Source organism: Buceros rhinoceros, unplaced genomic scaffold, assembly GCF_000710305.1.
Source record: "Buceros rhinoceros silvestris isolate BGI_N320 unplaced genomic scaffold, ASM71030v1 scaffold6382, whole genome shotgun sequence".
NCBI lineage: Eukaryota > Metazoa > Chordata > Aves > Bucerotiformes > Bucerotidae > Buceros > Buceros rhinoceros.
The window spans coordinates 2,002-27,063 of NW_010399410.1; the positions used below are offsets into that span (position 1 = coordinate 2,002).

At 46.1% G+C, this 25,062-nt stretch overlaps 1 protein-coding gene across 1 annotated transcript in view; it reads right to left on the reverse strand.

Annotated features, from left to right (window-relative positions):
- Nucleotides 1-15,371: 15,371 nt before the first annotated feature.
- Nucleotides 15,372-25,062, reverse strand: part of LOC104489303 (kalirin) — a gene marked incomplete at both ends in the record, with an annotated part of 114,549 nt that continues 104,858 nt past the window's right edge. The window contains one exon of the mRNA XM_010131449.1: nt 15,372-15,618. Coding sequence (XP_010129751.1) covers nt 15,372-15,618 — 247 coding nt within the window. The remainder of the gene's footprint in view (nt 15,619-25,062) is intronic.

Genomic DNA, 25,062 nt, shown 5'->3' on the forward strand with positions numbered 1-25,062 from the left:
CGCTGCTGGTCCTGGCCATGGGCACAGCAAAGGGAGCTGGGGTGGGGGCACGGCTGGTCCCGCTCGAGGGAAACTATGTCCTTAATTAAACAAGAATTGAGGTCATTATTGCGCCTGCTTCCCCCACCCCCCGATCTACAGTTGTGAAGGTTATATCTAAAAAGGTACTCATTAAAAATACGTATATCTATGCACACTCACTGGTGATTTATAAGTGCAATAAATATTTCACAAAAGACTGAAAGACATAGTTGTAATAATCACGCATATCACTCAGCTCCTATAAAGCAGAAGAGGAGACGTGCTGCAGGCACAGTCCAGCTCAGCTTCAGCCTGGGCTGAGGAAGACTGCTGACATCAGCACCAGCGGGAGCTACACTGCCAGCTGCACTGAGCCTATTTCATTTTCTTAGGTTATAAACTGAGGAACCTATCTGAGGGAAACACAGGAAAAAACAACTGCTGGCATGGCTTCATCTGCATCACCAGAAAGGAGGTGAAATACACCTGGCCCAGATTGCCCTGGAGGTCTGTAATACAGAACAGCAGCAACAACCTTCCTCCCATAGTGACACGCGCTGTTTCCTTCCCCCCGTCGCATGCCGAGAGAGATGAATAATGGAATAGCCATCAGAGGCATCTGTTCACTACTTATGCAAGTCAATCCTACATTGTGCTTTAGGGTGTAAAGGGATCTCTGCAGAAAATCCATCCCTATGGGCACCACTATCCTGGAGTAAGATGTACTATGGCTGAATTATTATTTTTAATCCAATGAAGCTTAAGTATTAGCTACTCATTTCTTAGGAGGGAATAGAAAACCAGCTATCTAACAGAATAACCCATGGATGGCAAAAGGAGGATGGATGCGTACCGTTGTAAATACATCATGTAAATATGTGATATGGCTGTCAGAGACATCATCAGCTAGTGCAAAAACACGCACAAAATTTAAGCTTTGTTAATAGGGAGAACCAGGTATTTCTGCAGAGCAATTCAGACTGTGCAGGTGGGACAGTAAACATGGACCAGTCCAAGAACTGGTCAGTGAGAAACACCAGGAGCAAGGACTTAGCAGAACTGGTTTTCTGATTACCGTCTCATTTCAGTTCGTGGAGAAATCAAGAGTTACGCAGCAGCTTAGGGAGCCCAGTCAATGCTAGTTGACTCGCTTCCTTCCCAATTCTCCTGCTTGCTTCCTGGGTGACTTTATGGGAAAAAATGACCTCTTCATGCCTCAATTTTCCTATGTGCAATAAAAGGATATTAGCATTTCACATCCCCTACAAAGTGGTCTGCAACCGAGATTAGATATCCTACACTGAACAACAAGAAGGGTTGTTATTGTCTTGATGTGTCTTAAATGAGCGTGGCAAAATATGGCTCGGACATTATCGGCCTTTAGCTTTAGGATTAAAAAGCACCTCGATCAATACGTCTTGCTGCAAATGCTACTCGCAAAAGCAGGTAAATCTGAACAACTGGAGGGAAGCAGGTTGGCAGAGCGAAGCAGTCCTTGCTCAACCAGCAGATTTCAGTACATTATTCTTGGCTCTGGCTCCAGCTATTTTCAACAGCACTAAGCATTCATTAGATTAAATCAAATGAACCACGTTCTTTAAAAATAGCCAGAGCCTTGTCCTGCCAGTTGGAAAAAACAACAACTTTATTGGGTATTAAAACCCAGATCAAATAAATTAAAATAAATAAATAAATAGAGTCCTAATTCCCTCCTGGCACAAGGGAGCACAACTCCAAGGAGACATTTTTGGCTCCTCAGCTCAGCACGGAGGTAGGTAAAAAAAAGAACATTCCCAACTAGCTCAAACAAACCAATTAGGTAGAAATATAGGCAGTCCAGCCCAAACTCCACTCTGAACTGCAGTTCAGGGATATGTTCAGCAAATGTCAGAATGCATCATTCCTGATCCCTGTGCTGTAGACATCAGCATGGGATGAGTTTATGGCAACTTAGAAGAGCTGCCATCGCCAAACGGCACCCTGGCCTACCAGCTCTTGTGCAAAGCCTTAGAGGTCACAGCCGGACCTGTCTGTTGTGCTGAGATGGACCTTACCTTTAGGTACTGCACCTCTCCCAACATTGCAAGTCCCCTGCTGACACTAGCCTAACTTTCTTTCCTAATTTACGACCCATCTTTTTTCTTTCTCTGCATCCTATAGAGAAGAAAAAGCCTATGAGAAAAACCCCGAGAAGTTGCTTGGAGACCGATCCCCAAAAGTATCTTTAAAAGATCATTAAATAAACTTCCCTGAAAGTATTTAAAAGACATGCAGATGTGGTGCTGAGGTACATGGTTCAGTGGTGACCTGGCAGTGCTAGGTTATGGTTGGACTTGATGATCTTAAAGATCTCTTGCAACCAAAACAATGCTGTGATTCTGCGAAGACAGGTGCCCCTTCAACCTCCAGCCTGACTTTGTCTCCTAGATATCTTGGAACAGATTTGTACATGGTCCAATTTCTCTGGTTCCCTCGGCACAGGACCAATTCCACTGTGCATACGCTCTGTCCTAAGCAGGAACCATTCCCTGACAGTGAGCTGCTTCAGCGAACAGTTAGAAGCTGCCTCGCTGCCTTCACCCAAGACCTCAGCACAGGTACACCTGCCCCTGAACTGTCTCTGCTGCTTCAGCAAGGTATTGTGTGAGCAGAGAGGAACTGTCTGACCCGTCGGCAGTACCACCAGGTGAGTTATGTTCAGATGAGCCTGCAGCAAAGAGCCTCCTCACCTTACAAACCAGTTTAATGTAAGAGGTTCAGTAAGTGGAGCCATGTACCACATTACATTCATACGGTATTGACTGATTGCTGGAGAGCTGCGCTGGCTGGTGGGCACATCCTGAACAAGCTCCTGGTCAGAATAAAAACCGCAACCCTTCCGCAGAAAAGAGTGAAATAAAATTTTAAAGCAGGTTTTGTGTCAATGTCCTGGAGCACTTATCTCCATTAGAGCAAAGACGTATCTGTGGGAGTTTCTGCAATACCCAGTGACAGCAGACACAAAGCATTAAAACGCTGCCTTTTGGACATGCTTTGGCTCCTGTCTTACTGTGCTGGACCTCAGTGGGGAAATCATGACCCTATCTCAGCCCATCGTGGTCTGCTTTCCAAGACAAACAGGAGCCTCACCCAGTTGTGATGACAAAGGTGAGTTGTGAGTTGTCTGCAGACTAACAGTGTACCAGAAGTATTTGTGACCTGCTTGTCTCAACTGGTTCTGTTTGGATGGTAGAAACCACAGCTAATTTTCCCTTGAAATGGCATTTCTCCTTCCTTAGAGTAAGCTGTTACCTGTTTTGTTTGGCTTGCTAGTTTTGTTGTTGTTGTTGTTTTGGCTTTTGTTGTTGTTTTGGCTTTTGTTTTTGTTTTGCTTTGGTTTTTACTCTAAGAGTATTTTCCCGAGATGTTTTGCAGAAAATTGCAAGTTCTGTTCATCTCCTATCCCCCACCCAGTATCCAACACAATTATGGTTCAATGCAAACTAAAAGAAAAATTAAAAAACTGGCACACACTGTTTGCAGGTTAGAGAGAAAATTTTCTCTGTTTATCTAGTCTGGAGGAATTGGACTGGAATTAAAATAAAATTCAATGTCAATATTGCAAAAACTTTAATTTATTTGGGCCAAATTATTGCATTACCTGTATTTTCCACTTCCTCTTTCTTGTAGGATAAAAAGAACGCAGAGCAGTTCTTACCAGGCAGTGTTTAGAATGGCAAAGCTTTCTGATTTACAATACCAGACCTAAGACAAGCATAACAGAATCTGTAAAGCTGTTACTGAGACCTATGGCGGCACACATAACAGGCAGCCTGTTGTGCGGAGAATTAAAAAAAAAAGTAGTTTTTAAGCTACTTTTATCAGGTGGTGGAATGACTGTCTAGAAGGCAATCCCTCTGCTTTTATCAGTGTGGAGCACCCCTGACTGCTTTCATTCCCTCGTGTCCACACACTAGCAGTAACGGCATTTGGGGGATGCTGGCTCTCTGGCAGGCAGGATTTCTGCTGACGTCCTGTGCAGAAATGCTGCTCCTGGGAACATCAGTGAGCGTTTGCTAGTCTAGCACCCAATACTCTAGAAATCCCCCTTCTGCTGGGTACCACCAGACACTGCCAAAACCCGCACTGCACTCATCGGCAGTTCCAGTCACCAGAAGACAGAAAAATGTGTTGTCTTTCTGTGAGAGCGACAAGTACATGACGTCATGGAGTATTTTTTCATTCCCATGCTCAGCCGATCTCTCGGTATGTAACAGCTCCCCCATACATGATAGTTCCATGCACACCAAGTTGTCAAGAGCCAAGAGCCCTGCCAAAACCCTTTGTTGCCTTTTCTGTCTCTCCCAGGTGCCTGCTCCTTCCCGCCGCTTCCCCCTGTGCCAACAGAAATATTTGTGCAGCCTCACAGCGAATCTGAGCCACAAACAGATCCAGGTTAAAATTAACCTGGGGTGGAAAAAAAGTTCATTTTAGCCCAGATTGGTTCTTTGATCTGCCTTGGTTCTCCCGTCATTATTGTTCAGATTTCACAGCAAAAGCCTCAGCTATATGACTGATGCATCACCTGTACTGTTGTACTCTCAGCTGATCTCGGTGATCCCAGTCACTCTGACAGATCCTGACCGCTCAGGCAGGCACAGGACACTTATCTCAGAGAGGTTCAGCTTCCCTGTGTGAGACAAAACGGGTACTTCCACTTGGCCAACTATCTCAGCAGAGAGAATCGCCAGCCCCAAGCATTGCTGCTTATCTCTGTCATGCCTGCATGACCCATAGCAAGTTTTATGATGGCCATCAGCATGCTGATGGGGAGAGGAATGTGTGTTTTTGCATCTTTACATGCAGAAAGAGCTGTCTTTGAAACGAGGAAAGGCTGTAGCAGAGGGAACGCTGCAGAACGTGTACAGCTGCCCGTGAAGGCTGTGTACAAAGTAGCGGAGCAGCACTGAGTATGCGCAGCACAGCTATGGAAGATCTGTCTGAGCTGATCGGCAATGGCAGGAAGGCTACTGGGCTGTAAAGCCTGAACCACCTTCCCTGCCATCCACCCACCAACCTTTTTTTTGCAAAGCTTTTTCACGGGTTACCATGGCCTTCCTTTGCAGCAGGAGCACCCTGATTCCTTCACGCTGCATGAAACTTCAGCTGTCTTCTGCAGTCAGTGGAAGGAAAAATGTTCTTATTTCCCTGACTAAGAGCCCTGCAGAGTTAATAAATTCCTCAGTGCTTTTCTGAAGAAAGCCATTTCGCTCTTGAGGCCCAAATCTGCTCTCTGATAACTTAAATGCAATTCCCATAGATTTCCAAGGAAACTGAGTATATATTCCTTGGCAAAATGCAGCTATTAACTTCAGGTTCTGAAGATACGTGAAATCTGCAGAAAAAATAAAGAGCTGAGTGCAGTCTGGAAGGAGATATGAAGACCTAAAAATATATTTTTAAACACTCAGGACATCCAAAGACAAGAATGGTTTAACTTTTTATAATAAAAAAAGGGAACAGGTCTTTAGCTATTCTGAGCCATGTGATAATTGTTTAGACAAATCTAAGGAAAATATAGTCAAATATGGGTTCTGCTTTAAAGAAAAAAACCCCAGTTCTGGAGTTAAAGGTGACACTTGTAAGGAGGGATAATATCTTTTGTGAGACCAGTTAATAATATATATAATAAGGATAATAATAAAAGGAAAATAATACACTGGCATTTATGTAAATAACGTCCTGCCCTAGATTTTTAGACCATGACAGTGAGAATAACATTAACTCGACTTTCTAGAATTTGGGAATAATCTGAACCAAGCAAAGCTGACACTGGTTCAGGCTCTTTTGCAAAATATGTAACTTGGGAATAATCGCTCTGACAAAATGCTTGTGTAAACGGCAGGAAAATCAGGCTTCTTGTGTCAGGACCAATACATCAAATCTGTGCAGTGTGCTGAAGCAGATCTACAGAAACATAATTTCAATTACTTGAAATACATTATTTAATACACATGTGCTTTGCGTTGCAGTTTGCCTATCTCCAGCTCAGAATGGTCAGGGAAATGGGATTTTTAGCAGAGCCAGTTAGCTTCAAAACATACTCATAAAATATTTGTTTAAGATTAGCAACGGAAGGACCAGCCCAGCAGAGCACAGGCCTTGCAAATACAGCATTCAGGACTCTCTGGAAGCTGAAAGAGAGAGAAGGCAACACCTTGGGGAAGCCAAAATCATCAACCATTAGCACTTGTGTTACTGCAATTCTTGCAAGTGCCCTTTGTAGGTTCAAGCTTTGTGATGATGCTATTAAAAAGTACATCCAGTTTGACTGAAGTTAGTAGGGATGTCAGGCATGAACCCAGACCCATTGGTTTATTTTTCCTTCATGCCTCAACTTTAAAGATTTCAGGGAAAAGGATCAGGCAGTAGTTACAGCATACTGAGCAAGGCAGAGACCACGAGGAACATAATAATGAATGGTGGCTCACTGAAGCTGGTTACACAGCAAAAAGCCGAGGCAAACAACCCAGATCCCACTCTTCCCTGCCCAGACCCAGATGGATTATGGTCCGATGTCCATCTGTGAATCTGCTAAATTTAGTCTGGCCTCAATGGAAACACAAGATGCAAGCAATCCGCATGCTCCTGTTGCTCTTTCAGGATGACCTTCCTGTTAGTTTGATGGGCCAAGCGCTACAGGACAACCCCCCCTTCCCACCACACTACATGTATTTCAAGACACACGACTGAATACAGAGGAAATAGATTTTACTTGAGAGCTATTTTTATACTTTTCCTCCAGGCTGCTTGTTTTTCACTAGTGGGGCAGAGGCATGGAGTTGTTATGGCTGCTGGCTCCAGGTCAGAGACAGCACAAAACCTCACACTACAAACCAAACTCTACTCTGCCTGCTTGCTCTGCTGTTTGCAATGCACCGAGGTAGCACAGCTCCAAAGAGGAGAAGAAACAGGAGGCATCTATAAGGTTCCTCTGCAGTTCATACAAAGAAACAGGCATCATATTCAGACCACGGTTAGTAGGTGCCTCCCCTGGACAAGTGGGCAGAGAGCCTTGGATAACACCTGACCTGGCCCCGTCTCTTGAACCTCAGTACAACAGCAGGAGCCTGCTGAGCTCTTTCCCAGTACAAGCACCATTGCTCAGACTCACTTTTTGTGGAGTCCCTTCAAAGGCCCCTCTCTCTGCTCTGACCTTGCTAACACAACAGAAGGCTGAGCTCAGCCAGTTCGTGAAAGAACCTGCTGGGACCACTGGGAGAGCTGGGGACTGGGCAGGACAGTCCTTCCATGGCTTAGGGTTCTTTGTATGGAAGGTGTCTCTGGCTTCCCCAGGCCTTATGGGATGCCGCACAGTCTACATTACTCCACAACACTATCTTAATTAATTAAAAGTATAATATTTACTCAGCAGAACCGAGTCTTTAGCCTTTGTCATGTTCCAACAGCTGGGACATCAAAAAAACCTAAAGACTCCTTTTCCAGCTTGTCTTCGAAGACAAGCTGGGCAAAGAGGACCAGGGCAGTCTTGTTTGTCCAGGTATGCACAGCTGAAGTCCTCCCAGACTGTTTCCCCTCAGATGGCTTATGGGGCCCAGAAAGGGCTGTGGCCACCTACCCACCCATCACCTAAGCAGCTAGGTCCTGGGAGCAGGGACTGGCTGGGACCTCCCCTTTGTGGGTAAGCTGCAGCCATGGAAGGAGGTTCTTGCTCCTCTGCAGGACAGGGAAAAGGGTGCTCTGGGGCTTCCTTACACCTGCGCTGAGGAGCACAATCCTGTTTCCTTGCACAGAGCTGAATAGCTGGTTTGGCTTAACCTGGCTGGCCCTAGAAAAGAAGGCTGGGAAGGCAGAGAGGAGAGCCAGGAGGGCATGGAGAATTTATGACCCTGGTTTTCCACAGAAGCTGTGGGAGGAAATGGGGTGCTGAGTCTAACGCAGAGAGGGCCTCTGCATTACATTTTATTTTTTCCTGTGGGGAATCACGAAAATGCCTTCTAACAGTCACTTTACAAGCAAACGTCAGCAGGACATGAGAGTCTAAGAGAAACTTCAAAGAGTTGTAAGGACGCATGGCTATGTCTCGGCAACTCAATTCTCTTTTCTGCCTCACCATAAAATGCTTTGCCACATCTGCCTGAGTGTTGCTCTTAATACCTCAGACAGACAAAAATAAGGCAAGTAGGAAACAGCTCCAGAGAGGCTGTATGAGAAAGCCTCTTTAGAGCTGCAATCCCTCTGCCCCTTCCCCTCACGCCCTACAGCTCCAGTCCTTGACAGGGAGACCCAGTCTGCTGGCCAGCTGTATGCTGAGCTCCGCCACCCAACCCTGGACCTGCCAAACCACCGTCTTTCTGTGAAACAGAAGCGCTGCAGTAAGTAACTGTACCCCCTTCCAAAAACTGCCTCTCCAACAAACCCACAAGCATATCTAAAGGAAACAAGTGGTCCTTTATTTTGAGAGAGATTTTATATTTTGGAAGCAGGCAGCTCATGAGCTCCACTCTGCACAGTGCTGACAGGAGTCTGCAGAGCAGCGATACTCCGTGGTTGTCTCTTCCTTCCCCGGAGACCAGCGTTTAACCCTTCTGAAATGTGAATGTTTCTGTCCATTCACAGATCCACATAGAGTTTGGAAATATCCCACACTACATTTTTGCTGATTCTTTCCTATTTGACCACTATTAGGGTTTCTCTGCCAGTTTTCCTCTTTTTTTTTTTTTTTTTAAGCTGGCCTTGACTAATGTGATGCTAAAATCAGAATGATCTATAATCTCTATAGGCAGCAATTCTACCGCATACTCAGTTGCAGCCTGGGACAGTGGTGCCAGTATGTTAATGCTGAGATACAGGTGATCAATATGGTATCTGCTACCAGGAAGCCCTGCTCTCTGAAAGCCTCCCAGCCAAAAGAGGCAAAGGTCCCAGAGGTGCCGTAAGCTACGCATCAGAAAACCGAGCATGAGCTGCACAATAATAAAGCTGTCAGAGGCTGCAGTGCCAGAAGGGACCTTTCTCTCAGGTGCTCCTCTATGCAATATCAGCTACTGAATTCAGCCCGGTTTCATCCTGTGCCTTCCCTGTTTGCTGCCCTCCCCAAGTTGATCCTGGTACACATGCAGCAAGGGTGACCTATGACAAGGATGGAAGAAGCACAAGAAAAACCAGGTAGATGGGTCCCACAATGGGGACTTAGGCCCGACAAACGGTGATGTGTCTAAACATGACATCATCAATGGTAAACTCCTGATCAGACCATCTGTGACCACAGTACGCACGGATCACAGCACTACGTGTACCGCTGCTGAGCTTCCCACCAGTTTCGCTGCCACACCAGGTGCTGAACCCTTTGGCAATCCTGATGAGCTCAGTTGGCCACCGCATTTTAAATAACACATATTTCCACCCCCCTATTTTTTTCCTTTTCAGTGACAAAGGCAGAATGGACAGTCTACAGTGAAATCTGGGGTTAAGCTGACAGGGGACTAGGTGGATAAAGATTTACCCCCTGTCAGAAGGGGAAGCAAAGGCAAAGTAAACAAGAAAATTTGCAGGCCTTCTCTCTTTTAAACAAAGACTCCTGTGTTTAAAATAATAAAAATCCACTGTACAAAAGCAAAGCAACTTCCCTCAAAATAGCCCTTCCTGTTTTATCAAAGCATTCATCAAAATTGTACTTCTCTGCAAAAATAAAGTTCCAGGTAGAGCACTGGAGGCCTTTGCTTTGATTGGGTAACAAAGCAGCTGAAGCAGTAAGTATAATTGACTTTACTGGTACCTGTCATAGTGCTATGACTTTACTGGTACAGTATGAATATCTCTGCACAAGCGTGGCTCAGCTTCTCAGATCTGACTTGGCTTACGTCTTAGAAACAAGGAAAATCAGATCTTGTCTCCCACATTGCCAGCTGTTGCTAAATATTTGTTAATTTTTTATTATTTTGGAGATAACAGTGTCTGGGAGAAGGCACAAGCATGGACAACAGCAAGGACAGACACCCATATCTGAGTTCTTCCACAGGGTGGCTTTGGAGCAGGAGAAGACCCAGAGGTCTGGGATCAAAAGATACTGGTAAGTAGAGGAGCGAGGCATTGCCAGCTCTCCATCACCAGACGTCACCCACTGAAGTAGAAAGGAGTGGTATGGTGGGGAGAAGCTGTGAAGGGCCGTGGAAGTGAAGACAAACAGCTGTTGTTTGATGAGAGAGAGGAGGTAGGCACGGAGAAGAAAAACAAGGGAAAGGAGACCTGATTGAAACTGCAAAGTGGTTTTGAGTTCTTTCACCTTTCCACACCTGTTGCTTTCACAACCATGTGGAGCCACACTGGTGTACTGAGGCAGAGCAGCCGTCCCACGCTGGGCCCTGGCAGCCCTTGGTGCCAGCCCACAGAGCTGCCATGTCACACCACGCTGGTTAGACATCTCGTTTCCGGCTGCTCTACTGTAATTGAAAAGGAGTAAAACCACAGCAAACACTTCCCTGATGTTAATTTTCTGCATAAGCCATGTCCTGAACTTGTAACAAGGATGCCATGAGGCACTAAATGCCAGTGGGAGGGGCCCGTGTGACCCCTCTTGAAAGAGTCTATATTATGAAATTTTGACTCTGAACACCCCTGTGGGAATGGTATTAGGAACAGAGGTGAGGATTTGTTTCTTTATTTAAATACTGCATATTTATATTGACAATGGGAGCCTGAACATTGTTTGCTCTAATAGAAACCCCACGACCTGTTTATGTGCCTGTTAAATCAACTGTGTTACCTAATGAAATGTTTCCTTTAGTTCAGAGCCGTACAAACATTTTAATCGACTGCTCCTAATTAAGACTCTCAAAACCAAAAACATTTTCTCAGCCTCTGCAAGGACAACTGAAGGTTTAACGCAGCACACTGAAACTGCTGAATTGTCCCCACACAGCTCTCCCGGGACACCAGAAATGAACCATCGAATGGGTTTTGCAGCCCAGAGTGTTTAAAACACAACAGAGAAAGTGCGTGAGTCAATGCAAATCGCAATTTAGTACTCGGCAGGAACAGGGACACAATAAAAGCAGCCTGGACTCTTTTCCCTCACTAAACTCCAAGATGTTCTTAAAAACAAAGTCGTGGGAAGAAACAATTAGGCTTTTCATCCACATAGACCACTCTTCTGAGATCAGGAACTGAAGGAAAGAGACTTCCAACACCAACACGAGCTGGATTAGCCTCACCATCGTTGTGCACTAATCCATTAAATGATCTTCTCTTTCTCACAAGGAGAGCTCACAAAAACTCAGGTCTCAGCATGACCTTCTTTTCATTGATACCTCTCTTCTCACCAGCCTTGTTACTTCCTTATTCTGCTTCCTTCTTTCACAGCCCAGCCTGACATCACACCTACCAGCCACAGGATCTCTCTGGCTGTAGGGGAGGGTAGTCTACCCCCTAAACATACACACTGCCACCCGAGCAGCACCCAAATTCCTGTCCCTCCTGCACAAAGCCTGGTGCTCTCCCAGCTGACACACCAGGGCCAGTGTGACCCAGCTGGGAAGTACAGGCTCCCCCTGCCAACATACACCTTGTGAGACCTATGTTCCCTCTTTGGTTGGAAGAAAGCCAACTATTTTGCAGCTTGCTCTGTTAGAAGGACCCACCACTGCCACCAAAGCCCTGCTGTTAGGTGGCCATCTGCCTGCACAGCAAGATGTTTGCAGAGCGTCTTAAAAAAATATATTCCTCATCTCCTCCGGAGAGATGTACCAGATACAAGCACCCTGCAGGCAGGATCTAGTCTGGGGCCCTGAATGGGATCCCTTTGCATAGCATCAGTCTAAAACAAATGCCATAAATTTTTTCTTTTTCTCAACACTTTCTTTTTCCTTTGGTGATAGACGTTTCTTGAAGTTACTGCAAGAACTATCCTTTGGCACTCTTTGAATTACACTGCGACTTTGATGTTACTAGAAGAATGCTGCATGAGGTGACAAAAGCCAGAAGTTTTAATATCAAGATTTCATCTATATGTTTCATGGGCCAAACTCAAATTTGGAATTACTCAGTCAAAGCCAACAGGCTGACACCAGGAATATGCTTGTCACAGTGTGCTTAATGGATATGGGCTAGGTCATTAAGTTGATTTTCCATCCATGTGGATTTCTCTTTTAATTTGAAATTTATAGCTTAATACTTTAGAGCTCAATTATAGAGTAGAAGAGACAGGAATAAAAGTCACAGTAATTAGCCATGTGGGATAGCTCAACCAGAGCTTCATTCCTCATGTCACAGGTCTTTCTTTTTCCTTCCTACGAATGTTAGTCAGAAAAAAAAACATCCCATGAATTCTAGAGTACAGTAACAGAGACTGCAGACGAGTCCCTTTTACTCGATCATCTGTAAAACCTTTTGCAAAAGGTGGATCCCAGAAACCTGTTTGCCTTTTAAAGAGGGTAATTGCTAACACCGTCAAGATCATCGGAAAGGAAGGACAGGCAGAACTATTCTTGGGCTCTGAGCTTGTAGTCAAGTGATGAAAAAATCAAATGAGTATCCTCCAAAGGAACACAGCGAGCAGTCAGAGCGAAGGCTGGGAGACCAATCCTGAAAGTCTCTGCAGTTTTACTGACCAACAACAAGAGAAACCTGATTTACAGGATTTACATTTATAGTCCACCATAACTTATAATAGGGCCAAGCACAGTAATTCTCCACTTTCCACGAAGCAGGTACAACTGTGTTTTAACACTTGTCAAAGCTCTGCATGTTTCTGTCATAGTTGGCAAATTCTATTACTAGAAATGCTAAGTTTTGAGTATAGATACTTTCTGTTCTTGAAATTACAGTGCTTGTAAAAGCAAAGAATTATGTGTCTTGGTAACTGCAAGCAAAATTAATCTATTAACCTGCTCTTCTTCTACAGCTGTGTATGTTTAGGTATTTGAAGCAGACGGGGTACTCCATTTGATGGTGATATAAAATGTGCCAGCCTTTGTTCTGGGTTGTAGAGAAAGGACAGAAATTTTGCAAGACTGGACCAAGGGATTCCAAGTCCAACCCATACCTAAAGCTACTGCAAGTAGAGAAGGACACAAATCTGAACTGTCAGAAGCCATTTACCATGCTAATCCTTCCAGCATCTCATGAGACCAGTAGGCTCTTCCAGTGGCTACTGAATTTTCCCCTTTAAACTTTAAATTTACCCCTCTTTCTTTATTCTCAGCATCTGTTCATTCAGTTTAAACAATTTCCTGTTTTCCTAATAGAGGGAGAACTGATTAGACACAGATTCTGTTTGTTGTACTCCGGCCAAAATTGTGGATTAGGTGGTTATTTTTATTATTTCTAGCACCACTTCTGTAGGTCCCATTAATAATGAGGTTCCCTGATACAGCTTTGGTATGTACAGGAAGAAAACTGAGGCTGGGGGAGAAGGGATAAAAGGAAACCAAGGCCATGAACACATGGCAGGAGCCAGCCAGCTCAAGACTCACTCTGCATGTCTTTGGAGATGATGAGACAAGAGCCAGCCCCAGCCTGGAAATGGTCGCAGGGCATTAGGTGACATAACCTGCCCCAGAGGCAGGCAGGTGTGCTAGTGCGGGCTCGGTGCTGTCCCAACACAGTCTGGTGGCTTCCAGCTGACCGTCAGCTCCGGTCCACCAGCCACAGCCTGGCACTGTACCTGTCATGCTGTACCTGTGGTGCAAGTGTGCTGGAAGGAGAGTCCCACGTCCCCTGCCAGCCCTCAGCCCTTGCACCACCCTGTCTCCATCTTCCTCGGGATCTCCTGCCTCCCTTTCCACAGCCTACCCCTGTAATATGTTTTTGTTGGTTGGTTGAGGAGAAACTCTTCAACCTAGGGCACTCAAATGAAGTTTGAGTGGTGTTTCACAACGTCCTTCAGCAGAGGACCCAAGCCCAAATACTGGACCATGCACCCAGCAGACACGTCTCTGGCTTCCTATGAGTCATGCCAGGCAGTGACTGCTTTTACACAGACCAGGCTCATTTTCAGCTTTGCCTTTTCGTTTATTCACAGATTTAATTTGCATGTAAGCAACTGCAGTGCTTCTCAGAGGACTAAGGACCTCCTCTGAGCTAAGGACCAGGACACCCTCCTGTGGTAGCAGAAGCAGGGCAGAGCCTCGGCCATGGGGCCGAGAGGAGAGTCAGCAGTGGGTCTAAGCAGCGTGTGACGAGTTTGGAGTTTGCACCATAGCCAGAGCTGGCAACCAGCATGGACTTCTTCACCTCCTCCCTCTTGCAAAGCAGGGCAAGGGGAAGCACCCACCCAATTGCACACCCTGGCCCTGCTGCACTGCTGTGCTCTGTTGTGCACTGCTCTGGGGGTGCACCCCACTCCCGGCCCCCGCACTGGGAGTGCAGGCAGGGAGCGAGGACAGGCTGCAGCCCAGTTTTAATGTTTTTTCTCAAAACAAACAAAACCACCAAGCTTAATTTGCTCAAACAAGAACAGATCAAATTCTATTTCCCTGAATGCAGAGGGAATAAAAAAATTAAAAAGATAGTTCAGGTTGTGGGCTTGAAGTCAGGAGTGGGACGGCAGGAGCCTTTCCTCCCTGGACCTTGTGTTGTGTGTGGCTGAAAGCAGGGGCACAGCCAAAAGGAGAGCTGCTCTGGCCACGCTGAACTGAACCGTTTTGGTCTGTCAGTCTGGAGTGTCTCCTGTGCCTGGTCACACAGATGCTGTATGCGGGACATACATTGCTCAGAACAGAACATCAACTAAACAGGCCACAGACACCACAGAGACAAACAGCGCCTCACCATTCACTGCGGGTGAAGCCCAAGCTCTCAGGGTAACACCAGGGATGTGTTTCGTTGCATGCTAACGGTAAAGGATTCTTTCCCCATTGTGCTGTGCCATCACAACGTCTCCAGTTCACGAGTCAATCGAGTGTACCAGTACTCACTGGTGGCTCGTTTGCAGTATTAGACAGGCAGCAGGGGTGCACTAAAAGACCATACACTAGTGTGCACTGTGGCACTCATAAAATAACATACCCACAATTAGGGGCATCTTGGGTGTATATAGAGCATGGCTTTCCCTCCCTTTAGACTTCCAGGCTCTAAAACCAGTCCCTTTGTTGTTTAAAGGTCTCTTACGCAGAATCTCAAGACAATCATGACTGCCACACGGTCAAAGACGCACACGTACAAACATCGATTCATGGAGATGGAGTTAGGCTGGTGCTGTGCCGAGTCACAGAGATCTGCTAACACACTCACTAACGACTACGCAGTCTTTTACCCACGCCGACCGCAGGAGCAGCCCAAGCAGCTTTGCACTTACATGATACAAAAGGGAAAATCCAAAAGAGTCTTAAACCTGCTGGATTGTTGCCTACCTTTTCCTGAAGGGAAGAAGCAATCCATCTCCACGCTGCTGCGGGAATGGGAAATGCAGAGAGCGCTGCTGGGGACCAGACCTTCCTGAGGTGGGCTGCGCTCCGTGGTCCGGACCAAACACCAGCCTGGCCTTTCACTCGGCCTCTCCAGCAGCTCCACGGTCTGCCCCACCTGAACACTCAGCTCGCTGCTGTGGCCCGCTGTGAAGTCCTGGAGCACCACGGTTAGTTCACACCCTCCAGACAACTGCCCAGGTTTCAACAGGAAAAAAAAAAAAGAACAGGTCTAGAAGTTAGAGAGGGCAGGATGAAGGCAATCATCTTTGCATCATATTTACACTGGCAAAGACAGCATTTGTATTCCTTAGAAGCCAAGTTAATCATTTCTTTTGTCAAAGTTCAACACGTGGCCCTGGTTTCCTTTACCTCTTATTGATTCTGCTGCGCTGAAGTGAGAAACCAAAGCTACCCACCCAGTAACCTTTTGAATGCTAGTGGTGGGTGAATTTTTTAGCTGTGAATTCTCTAGCTGTGGGTGCCCATCAGAAACCTTGCAGTTTTTTCTTGCTTTAGTTTCCGGGGTGACTTCCTAGACTGGCAATAGCCCAGGCTGCCTCGGCGCTGTGCCCTCATGGCAGGACAAATTCCAGCTCAGCCTCTATAGCACGAGCTAGACACATTCCCACATGCCACCAGTGCAATGAGGAAACAGCTACAGGTGTTTCTGCAAAACAAGACACATTCTCTCATCTTCCCAAACTTGCTCTAGGGACCTCTTAGGAGACAAGGGAATCCTGACTGGGCTGATCAGAAAAACTCCTCCCCAGCCCTCTGATGGAAAACAGAGGTGTAAATATATAAACACAGAGTGATTGATTATATGCTGACTTCCAGGATTTGTATCTAAGAATAAATGTATCAACTAACTTCCGTACAGAGCACTGGCAACCTGCTGCTTTCCTTCAGCCTCTCACCTCGAGACTCTTGAAGAACAATTCTGGTCTCTGTTTAATCACAGTCTCGATATAGCCAGAGGCCGGATATATATGCACTTGTATGTACAGCAGAACAAACCAGAAGAAGTGATTGCACAAGCAGCAGAGCTAATAAAGCTTGTTTTGTCACAGATTTGGATCTTAGAGGTTGATTCTAAAAGGGTGTAAGCATAAATCTTTAGTTTTTCCGGTGAGAGGAACCTCTCTTAATGCTCCTCTGCAGCATAGATCTCTTGCTGTCTGACTGTCATTAGGGGCCCTCTTTTGAGTCTCTCTCCTCTCTGTGCTGCCTGCTTCCCTGAAGCATGCAGAAATCTTTGAGGCCCATATTCCAGTGTCAAATTTGATAGAAAAGTTGTCCACTGATTCAAAAGTTATTAAGATGAAAATAGTAAACAAACAAGCTGATTCAGAACAGTGGAATACCATAACCCTCCCCATTTGTTAGGACAGGAAGCTGAACCCAAGCCTACTAATAAAATGTTTTTAAAAGAACACCTTCTAAATCCAAGTGACTGGGGGAGAAATCCCATAAGATGCTGAGTGTCTCTGTGAAATCAATGAGAACTGGGATCTGCTTATCCGCTTGCACGGGGGAGCTCGTGAGGGAAGGACACTTGTCTCTACAGGCTTCACTCTTCAGCTGGTACAATCTCAAAGTCCCTTATCTGCGCCCGAGTGGCCCTGAACACACACTCCCATGGGAACAGCCTGTCTCCCCACTCTGTGGCATAGCGGCTTGTGTGTCTAAGGCAGGTGTAAAGCAATCCCGTTCACGGAGGTGATATTTACATTTACAGAAAGGGGTCAGTGGACAAGGACCGGTTCTCACCTGTCCTGTGTCTCTGCCGTAGACGAAATGCTAGATTTGGGGAAGAAGAAGGAAATATTTCTCTGAAAGATTATTTGTAAATAAAGAGAAAAAACAAACAAAACAAACCATGGCAGCTGTTCAAGGCCATTCAGACAGCGTGCCCACATTAATCCTGGCAGAGGGAGCTCACTGGGGTGAGGAAAGCACTCGAGAGAATCAGTTCAGCACCCAGTTATGCAGTTTACCAGCAAACCCACCGTTCGGCACGCTGACAGCATCTCTCCATAACTGGAGCACAAACATTCACAGGTATGGTAAGAGTAAGATATTGCTGTAACTATGGAGATTTCTTTGCTATGGACTAATTTAGGAGTAGAAAATAGTTCTGATCAGTACGGTGGCTTATCTGGTGTGGTATGAGATATTTAAGACACAAGAAAAGAACCTGATTACTTCTTGGTAAATACACTGCAAATCTTACCAAATGTGATGATTTTCCTCTAATTCTTTCACCACTCCTTGCCAAGAAGATTTTCTTTCCATCATGTTATGCTATCTATGATACTTCCTCTGAAAATAATAAAATTTCTCCTTCTTTTAGGGGGAAAACGTGAGCAAACGCTCTGCTGTGTCTGCTGCTCTTGCAGAGAGAAATTTGCAGCCCCTACATGCCCTGCACTCCAGTACCACTAGGGGTCCGTGTTTGCCATCACACAGCAAGACAATTTGCTATGAAGAATTAACTCTCACTTCTCTGCAAAGTGCCTATCGAAGTATGAGGTACCGTGGTTGGGCATGAGGGAGCTGCTTCAGACAGGATCCCCAGACCCATCGCTTCCAACAATAGGGGCAGAGGATGTTCCAGAACATTACAAAAATTACTCAGATGGTTCAGGTTAATTTTTAGAAGGTAAGTCATTTTTATTGCTTAAGCAGGAAAGATGAAACAGCCCTGAAATATTCCAGGGAAAAAGGTCTGATGAAGACAGCACTTGGGAAGGTTTGGGACTAACAAAGCCCTTCTCAGGGAGCATCAGCCTTGGAAGGATTGCCCCAGGCAGCTCCCTGCTCCCCGCCTGCGACTGCCCTGAGCACTGCGGTCTGTGGGGCAGCTCACCTCAGAGCAGTCTGTCACAGGCCTTTGTCAACCCCTTCCCAAATAACTAAACATCTGTGATGCAAACGGATGCTTCAGTGAGGGCAACACCTGTACACATGACCCCGGAGGGGGCTGGAGTGCTTCATGATCCTCAGGTACTACCCAGCCCTGAGCTCCTGTTTTCTCTGCTTCATTAAAAATAGCAACTCAATATCATGAGAACTGGCAGTAATCATCCCTTCTAGGAGATGCTCCACACCTGGGGTGATGAAGCTCTTCCTCAGCTAGCGAGATACTCACTCCCCCCAGCTTTAGAAGCCTACCTTTGATGTGCAAGGGAGTGAACTAACCCTCCCTCAGCTCCGCAGAAGCCGTGAATTTTTATCACTTGCTCCTCCAAGGTTCTCTGGATGGAAACACGGACCAGGGCTTCCACCTGCTCTAACTCACTGGTTGGAGCCAGTGCTAAAATACCAGATTTTCAGGGAAAGGGCCCCTCTCTGGCAGGAGGAATCAAGCAGGTGCAGGTGCAGTTAGCTCTGGCAGGGGCCCACAGGTCATTTTTAGGTGCCAACCACAAGCAACAGAAAAGGAGCTCCTTCCTTTCGCCCAAGGACTTCCAGCCTGCTCTGTGTCTTACGTACCACCACACTGCAAAGAACATTTACGTACCAAATTAACCCACAGCAAAGTAATCTCTCTGGAAGCTCGTATTGTCCTAATACATCCACAGTTTGTAAGCCACTGAGGAACAATGCAAATACATCAGATTCCCGATGACAGAAATCCTTTCACCTATGAAGTGATCCCTCAAGCTATCCGTTACTTAATTTGTTTTTGAAGGGTAATTTTCCAATCTCAGAGAAGTACATGAAGCTTCTCTCTACCTCGGAGCATGAAAATTGAAATACAGATGGGCTGCTGTTTTCTCACACGTATTGCATTTGGTTTGGAAAGAGAGAGGAAATAGGGAACGCCCTTGAGGTTGAACTTCACAGGTAAATTGCTTCATACTTTAACATGTAACGTTCACTTTTATTATTCCTGTGATAAAAACTACTATTAAAGCCACCGACTGGATATATATAAAACCCAGACAGCAGTCTAATCTGCATATGGTACAACGAGATCAGTGAGAGACGTTAACATAAAAATGACAATGCAACATGCCTTTGTGGAGCATGAGGCATAACTGAAAGCTCTGACAGCGGCAAATCCAGTGAAGTACACAGAAGCAACAGCTTTAAAATTAGGAAGAAAAGGAAATGGAAGAAGGAAATAGCAAAATGTGATGAGGAAGCAGGATGGCCCCGAGCAGTCCAGAGCGAATGTGCCACGTGTCCTGAGAGAAGCTAGCAGGAGCTCCAGTCTGTCTCCATGGTGCCTGCCACCAGCAAGCCATCTCTGCGTTCACTCATTCCTGGGCTAGAACGCATCACTGTGTGTTCAGTGTGTAAGTGTTTTCATCAGGGTGTTCTAAAACTGATCAAACCCGAGCTAGAACAGAGCCTTGCCCTTTGTCACCGGTGCAGGTAGGGAACCAGCCACACAGCCATTGAACACTCCCCTCTCTACCGTCTGATATTGCTCATTAACCTCTGAGCATCAGTGCCAGCACTTCATGCCAGACACTGACTCTGGTGGATGAGTTTTGTCATGACTTACACGAGCCTTTTTGTTTCTGGGAACACCAACCGAGTGCCCGTCAGCTATGGGAGGTGAAGGGCAAGCCACCAAAATGATCCCAGGTATGGACACGTCTGTCTGCAGGGGCATCCAGGCTGCTCCACGCACAGGAGCCAGCTCAGCTCCAAGGCCCAGCAGGTACTGGTTAGCGGAGGATTACCATGAGATGGTCTTTCCTGAATTACAGTATGTGTGCACGGCCACTGCTGCATCTCTTTAGCTTCCAGCCACAAAGCAGCAGCCAGAGGAAGCAAGGCTGAAGACCATATTTATCATTCTACTGCAGAAGAAAAAGACCCATCAGGACAGAGTCTGTTCTTCCTTCCCTCTAAAATAGATCTTAACTAGTACTAAATCCACTCCAGTTGACACAAAATGGGGAATGAATAGCTCTGTAACAGGGTAAGCAGGGATTTAGGAGATGGGAGTCTGGAGAGGGATTCCTCAGGCCCTTAAACGAGTGACTAAATGGTTTATCCTGCAAATCACAACACATCTCACACGGGTTCTAAAAGATGAACCCAGGCTCTGAGAGGCAGAGAACTCATGACAGTGATACTGTGGTAGTTTTATCAGTGTAAGTGAATAAAGACCAGCTGCCCCAGCAACTGTAGCAGACTTCCAATTGTTTGTTTCCACAAGGTGGAAATACTGGGGTGCTTGGTCTTCCCTCCTCTGGCACAGTGCCATAATCAAGGTTTTAGTCCTTTCATAACTAAGGTCTTAAGTTTGTTAGAGGCTTATGGACCACACCGTGGTCTGTGAAATGTGAGGGCACACGACAGACAACCTGGCCAGCTGTTCTGTCAGGGAGCTACATCTGACACTCATGGGAGATCCTGTGAGCTGGACCACACAGCCAGGGCTTTGATGCTGCTGCCTCCTCGCAGCCAGCCCTGGGGCAGATGCTACATGTACCTGAGCAGTTCCTTTGGCTCAGCGCTGTGTTTGAATCCCTGGCTGCATGCTGAGGAATGACTACAGCCCAGACAATCTCCTTGCCAGCCCCTGCTACTCACCGCCAAGTGAAGTGCACAGACCAGTTATACTTCGGGTTCTCCGTTTCCAAACAAGCCTATAGTTTGGTCAGACCCTTCTCACAACTGAGGAGCAACAAAGAACAGGAAAACACCTTTGCACCAACTCCTTTTGAGTATCACACTGCCTGAAAACACGGTAAGCTCAAGCTGCCATACCTTTGCCAAAGCCTGTTAGACAACCATCAGTTGTCTGGCCTAAGGGCTCATGACTGCCAAAGCTGTTCTGTCAATCTGTAACACACGAGTAGCCTCTCATGCAGTGTTAAGCTGTTTAAAAATAGATCACAATGTAAAGAACCATGCCCAGTCCAACTCACTATGCTAAATTATCCAGTCTATTCTTTTTTAACATGGCTGTATCATTTGTTCATATTTATCTTCTTTTCCTTTTTCTGCTCCTAAAATGCTTCCATTTCCCCTTCAGTGTATTTTTCAAACATAAAATCCTATTCAGAGGCAGCACACGGCAACCGCAGGATGTTTCTGGTAGGTAAGACATCGTTTATTCTGCAGTACAAATTTCAGACCAACATCTGATTTTCAGTCAAAGAATCAGCAATGGAGATCAGGGTCAGAAGAGCTGCTCAGAGTATGTAAGTATTTTGAAATATGCCAACATGGTTGCAGAAATCCACACTAGCTGGTTATTGTATTCAACATGACACAGAGCTCTGCTAATTTAAACAAAGCATTCTGTGTGGTGCGGCACTGGGTCCTAATAAAAATTGCTAGTTTTCTGTTAGCCCATCTGGTTTTGGACGACAGCCAGTTTTGGACAGAAGCACTTAGTCACCATAAACAACCTACTTCAAGAGGATGAGAGAGGCAGTGGGAGCAAGAATGGCATTTGCATTCTTATAAAGAGATTAAAAAAGGGAGTAAGACCGCTTAGATGTTGATTCTGCCTGCACTGAAATAGATTCAGGAGCTGTCACTGTAGCTGGGGGACAGGCATGAGAAACCTTATGCCCCTCAGAGTTCTTGGTGAAAATTTCTGTGATTTCATAGAGATTTTCTTTTTACTGGGAGGTTAGAGAGAGATCAAATCCAGAAGAAGCCTTTGAGGAATTTCAGTAGCTTGAGTTTTCTTCCTTTGCAAGAGGCTGTGTTTGGATTGTGAACACCGAGTCACGCACGTTCCTCCCTCTGAAGGATGCTGAGCGGAGAGCTCTGGCAATTCTGGGGAATGCTCCACTGCATCGGAACATCCTGTGGGGATGGGTTGTATTTCAGGAGCAATGAGCTGAAGCAGACAGAACCTATTTTGAAATCTTTCTTGCTCTTCAGGCCCCTTTACCCATCTTTCATTAAGAGGGAGTTGGTGTTTCCCACCCTTTCTGTTTCGTCTGACCAAACAAAGAGGAACACTGCCTGAGCTTCTCTAGCAGGTCTCTTTATATTTAAGCAATTAGTCAAACACATGGCTAGGATCATGGTGACAGCCCTGTAGCTCAAATGTGCCAGCTTTGCTCCTCTCGGTGAGGAGATAACAGAGACATCTGGATGTACAGCATTCTATAAATCAAGATAGTTAAGTTATTCCACAGCAGGAAGAAGAGACTGAATAGGCATGTGGGACATATAAATATGCTAACAGAAAGAAATCTGGTGTTATGGTCTCAAATAGCTCATACTTTTCCTATCCAGCATCTCTTGCCAGTGTCCCTACTAGAAGACCATTTCCCGATTGTGCTGAATTTTCAAGTCTGGCATTTGCTGTCACCTGCAGAACAGCTTGGATGGAGCTGTCTGAATTATTTCTGGAGCCTTTTTTTTAGAAAGTAAGATTAAAGTTGACCCAAATTAAACAGCACATTCAACTAGGAAAAATGCTTTTGAAGATAAAGACAACCAGGCTCACTTTGTTTTACCCAACAAGTTGAACCACAGCATCAGCCTGTGTTTGACCATATACGATTGCTCATAGGATTGCTCACGGCATTTAACTCAGAGAGCTGGTACCCAAGTTTCATTCCTTTCCCTTCCCTGGAGAAGCAGATATAATCTGTGTTTTCTCAGTGACACAGAGCCAGCAGAACTGGTTCCAAACCCCTTTCCTACCACTGTTGTGGAAGGTGAGAAGCGCCGGTGGCTGAAACCCTCCAAGATAATCCCCCACCTGCCATATTTCACAGCCACAAGATGTTTTAAACTCACCCACAGTTAATAAAAGCACAAGGATAGACTGAAATCAGAGAGTACTAACAAGTTTCTTTCTTTCATATGTCCAGTACAGCCTGAGCAAAGCAGGCAATCTTGACCCAGGAGGTCAAGGATTTCAGTCAAACAGATGACTCATCAGACACCACCTCCCCAGAGACTGCTAGCCAGTGCACAAACCCCGATCAGGTGTTCTGGCCAGGAACCTTGTGAAACACCCCCAGGTACAAACAGCACAGGTGAGGTGACAGCCAAAGGTCTACGCAGCAGATGCGTTTAAAATAGACACCCACTTGTCTGCATCACATAGACACATTAGGCAGATGCCCTCCCCAGTGGACAGCCACGCTCAGCTCCCAGCACTGAGCAGTGCAGAGGGCTGGTGGGAGGATCTGCCTTCCTGAGTCTCAGGTCCAGCGATGTCCGTTCACCATGGACCCTCTGCTGATCCTCACTGACCTGCCTCAGGTGCTCTTGTCTCTCCTAAAACACACACACCTTAGCGCTGCAGGCTGGATGTCTGAAGGCAGCACGGATGGGGAACCCAACGTACAGAAATGCAAAAGCCTGCACTGATTCTTGGTAGCATCACAGGAAACCACAACACTCCTCCTTCAGAGGTATAAGCTTCTCAAAATGGGTAAGGATCTGAACAGAGAAACCAAAAACATGATGATGGATTTAAAGCATCCCCTGATTTTTTTTTCCTCCCCCAAATTGTTGAATTCACAGAACAGATGTTTTATATAAAACTGGCTTTATTTTTAATTGGAGGAGATTATCCAAACTATGTCTAAGCCACATGGTCCCACAAGTCTGCCTCCCCTCTGCCGTTGCTGGAGAGGCTAGCTTGGCATCCTGCTCCTTTCCCAAGTCGTTTCCTTTTTACAGAATTAATGGCTGCTATTTTTCTTTTTTATTGTTGGCCCCTAAGTCCCTTTACTATAAATCAGGGCCTTAGGCCCAAAATTAACTCAAAGGTGGATTTGGGTAAGTTGCTGTTGAAGATTTTCAGCAGTAGGCTTGTCTAGCATAACATATAGGAAAATGCAGATGTGCAATGACAGCAAACGCAGCGGGAGGAACGATGACAGCGAGTGGCGTTCATCTCCAAGCTGCCGAAGGAGGACCTGGTCCTGGTTGGCACATTTTCCTGCCCCTCTTCCCCTTGCAGGTGTCACACTGCAGAGTGCGAATTTTCAGATGGATTTAGTACATACTAGAAAAACCAGGGCACGCTGCTGACATGACTGTTAGGCAGCGCTGGGTGCCAGGCAGGCTTCAGGCTGAAAGAATGTGTGACGGCTGAGAGCACTGCTCTGCCCCAGTACCGCACTGGGTGCGTGGCTGGGCTCAGCGCAGCCTGGCCGTCCAGTGCCTATTCCTAGGACCAGTGCAGCCCATGAAATCCATCAGTAGAGAGCAATAGTGCTTCTGGTAGATCGAAGTCACGCTTGAACAGGCTGAGGCTGTAACATAAACTCTGGATGCTGTTTGGGTGAGACGGTTGCAGTTAGTCTGACAGCAGCTGGAGGCAGCCAGGCAGCCCCACAGATCTTTCTCCCTCTCTTCCGAGCTATTTTTCCTAATGCCTGTTGTTTACTGGTTGTTACATTAAAGTCTCATCCTAACGATATGCTCCAGCTCCGTGCTCCCATTAGTCACCATATGAAACCAGGCTTCTGCTGCTGCAAACAGGCTGCATGGGTGAAGTCTGCTTGAAGCAACGTCCACTTGGAGCAGGAGACTTTGCAGAACTGTTGCATGTCCATACCCTCTGTCAGTGTTTGGCGCTGTGGAAAAAGGATCTTGAGGGAGATGATTTCTTGTGTTTGAGTCCTCCCCGCTGCTTGCCTTGTCCACCGCTCCCACTGAGCCTTTTCAGCACTGCTGCATG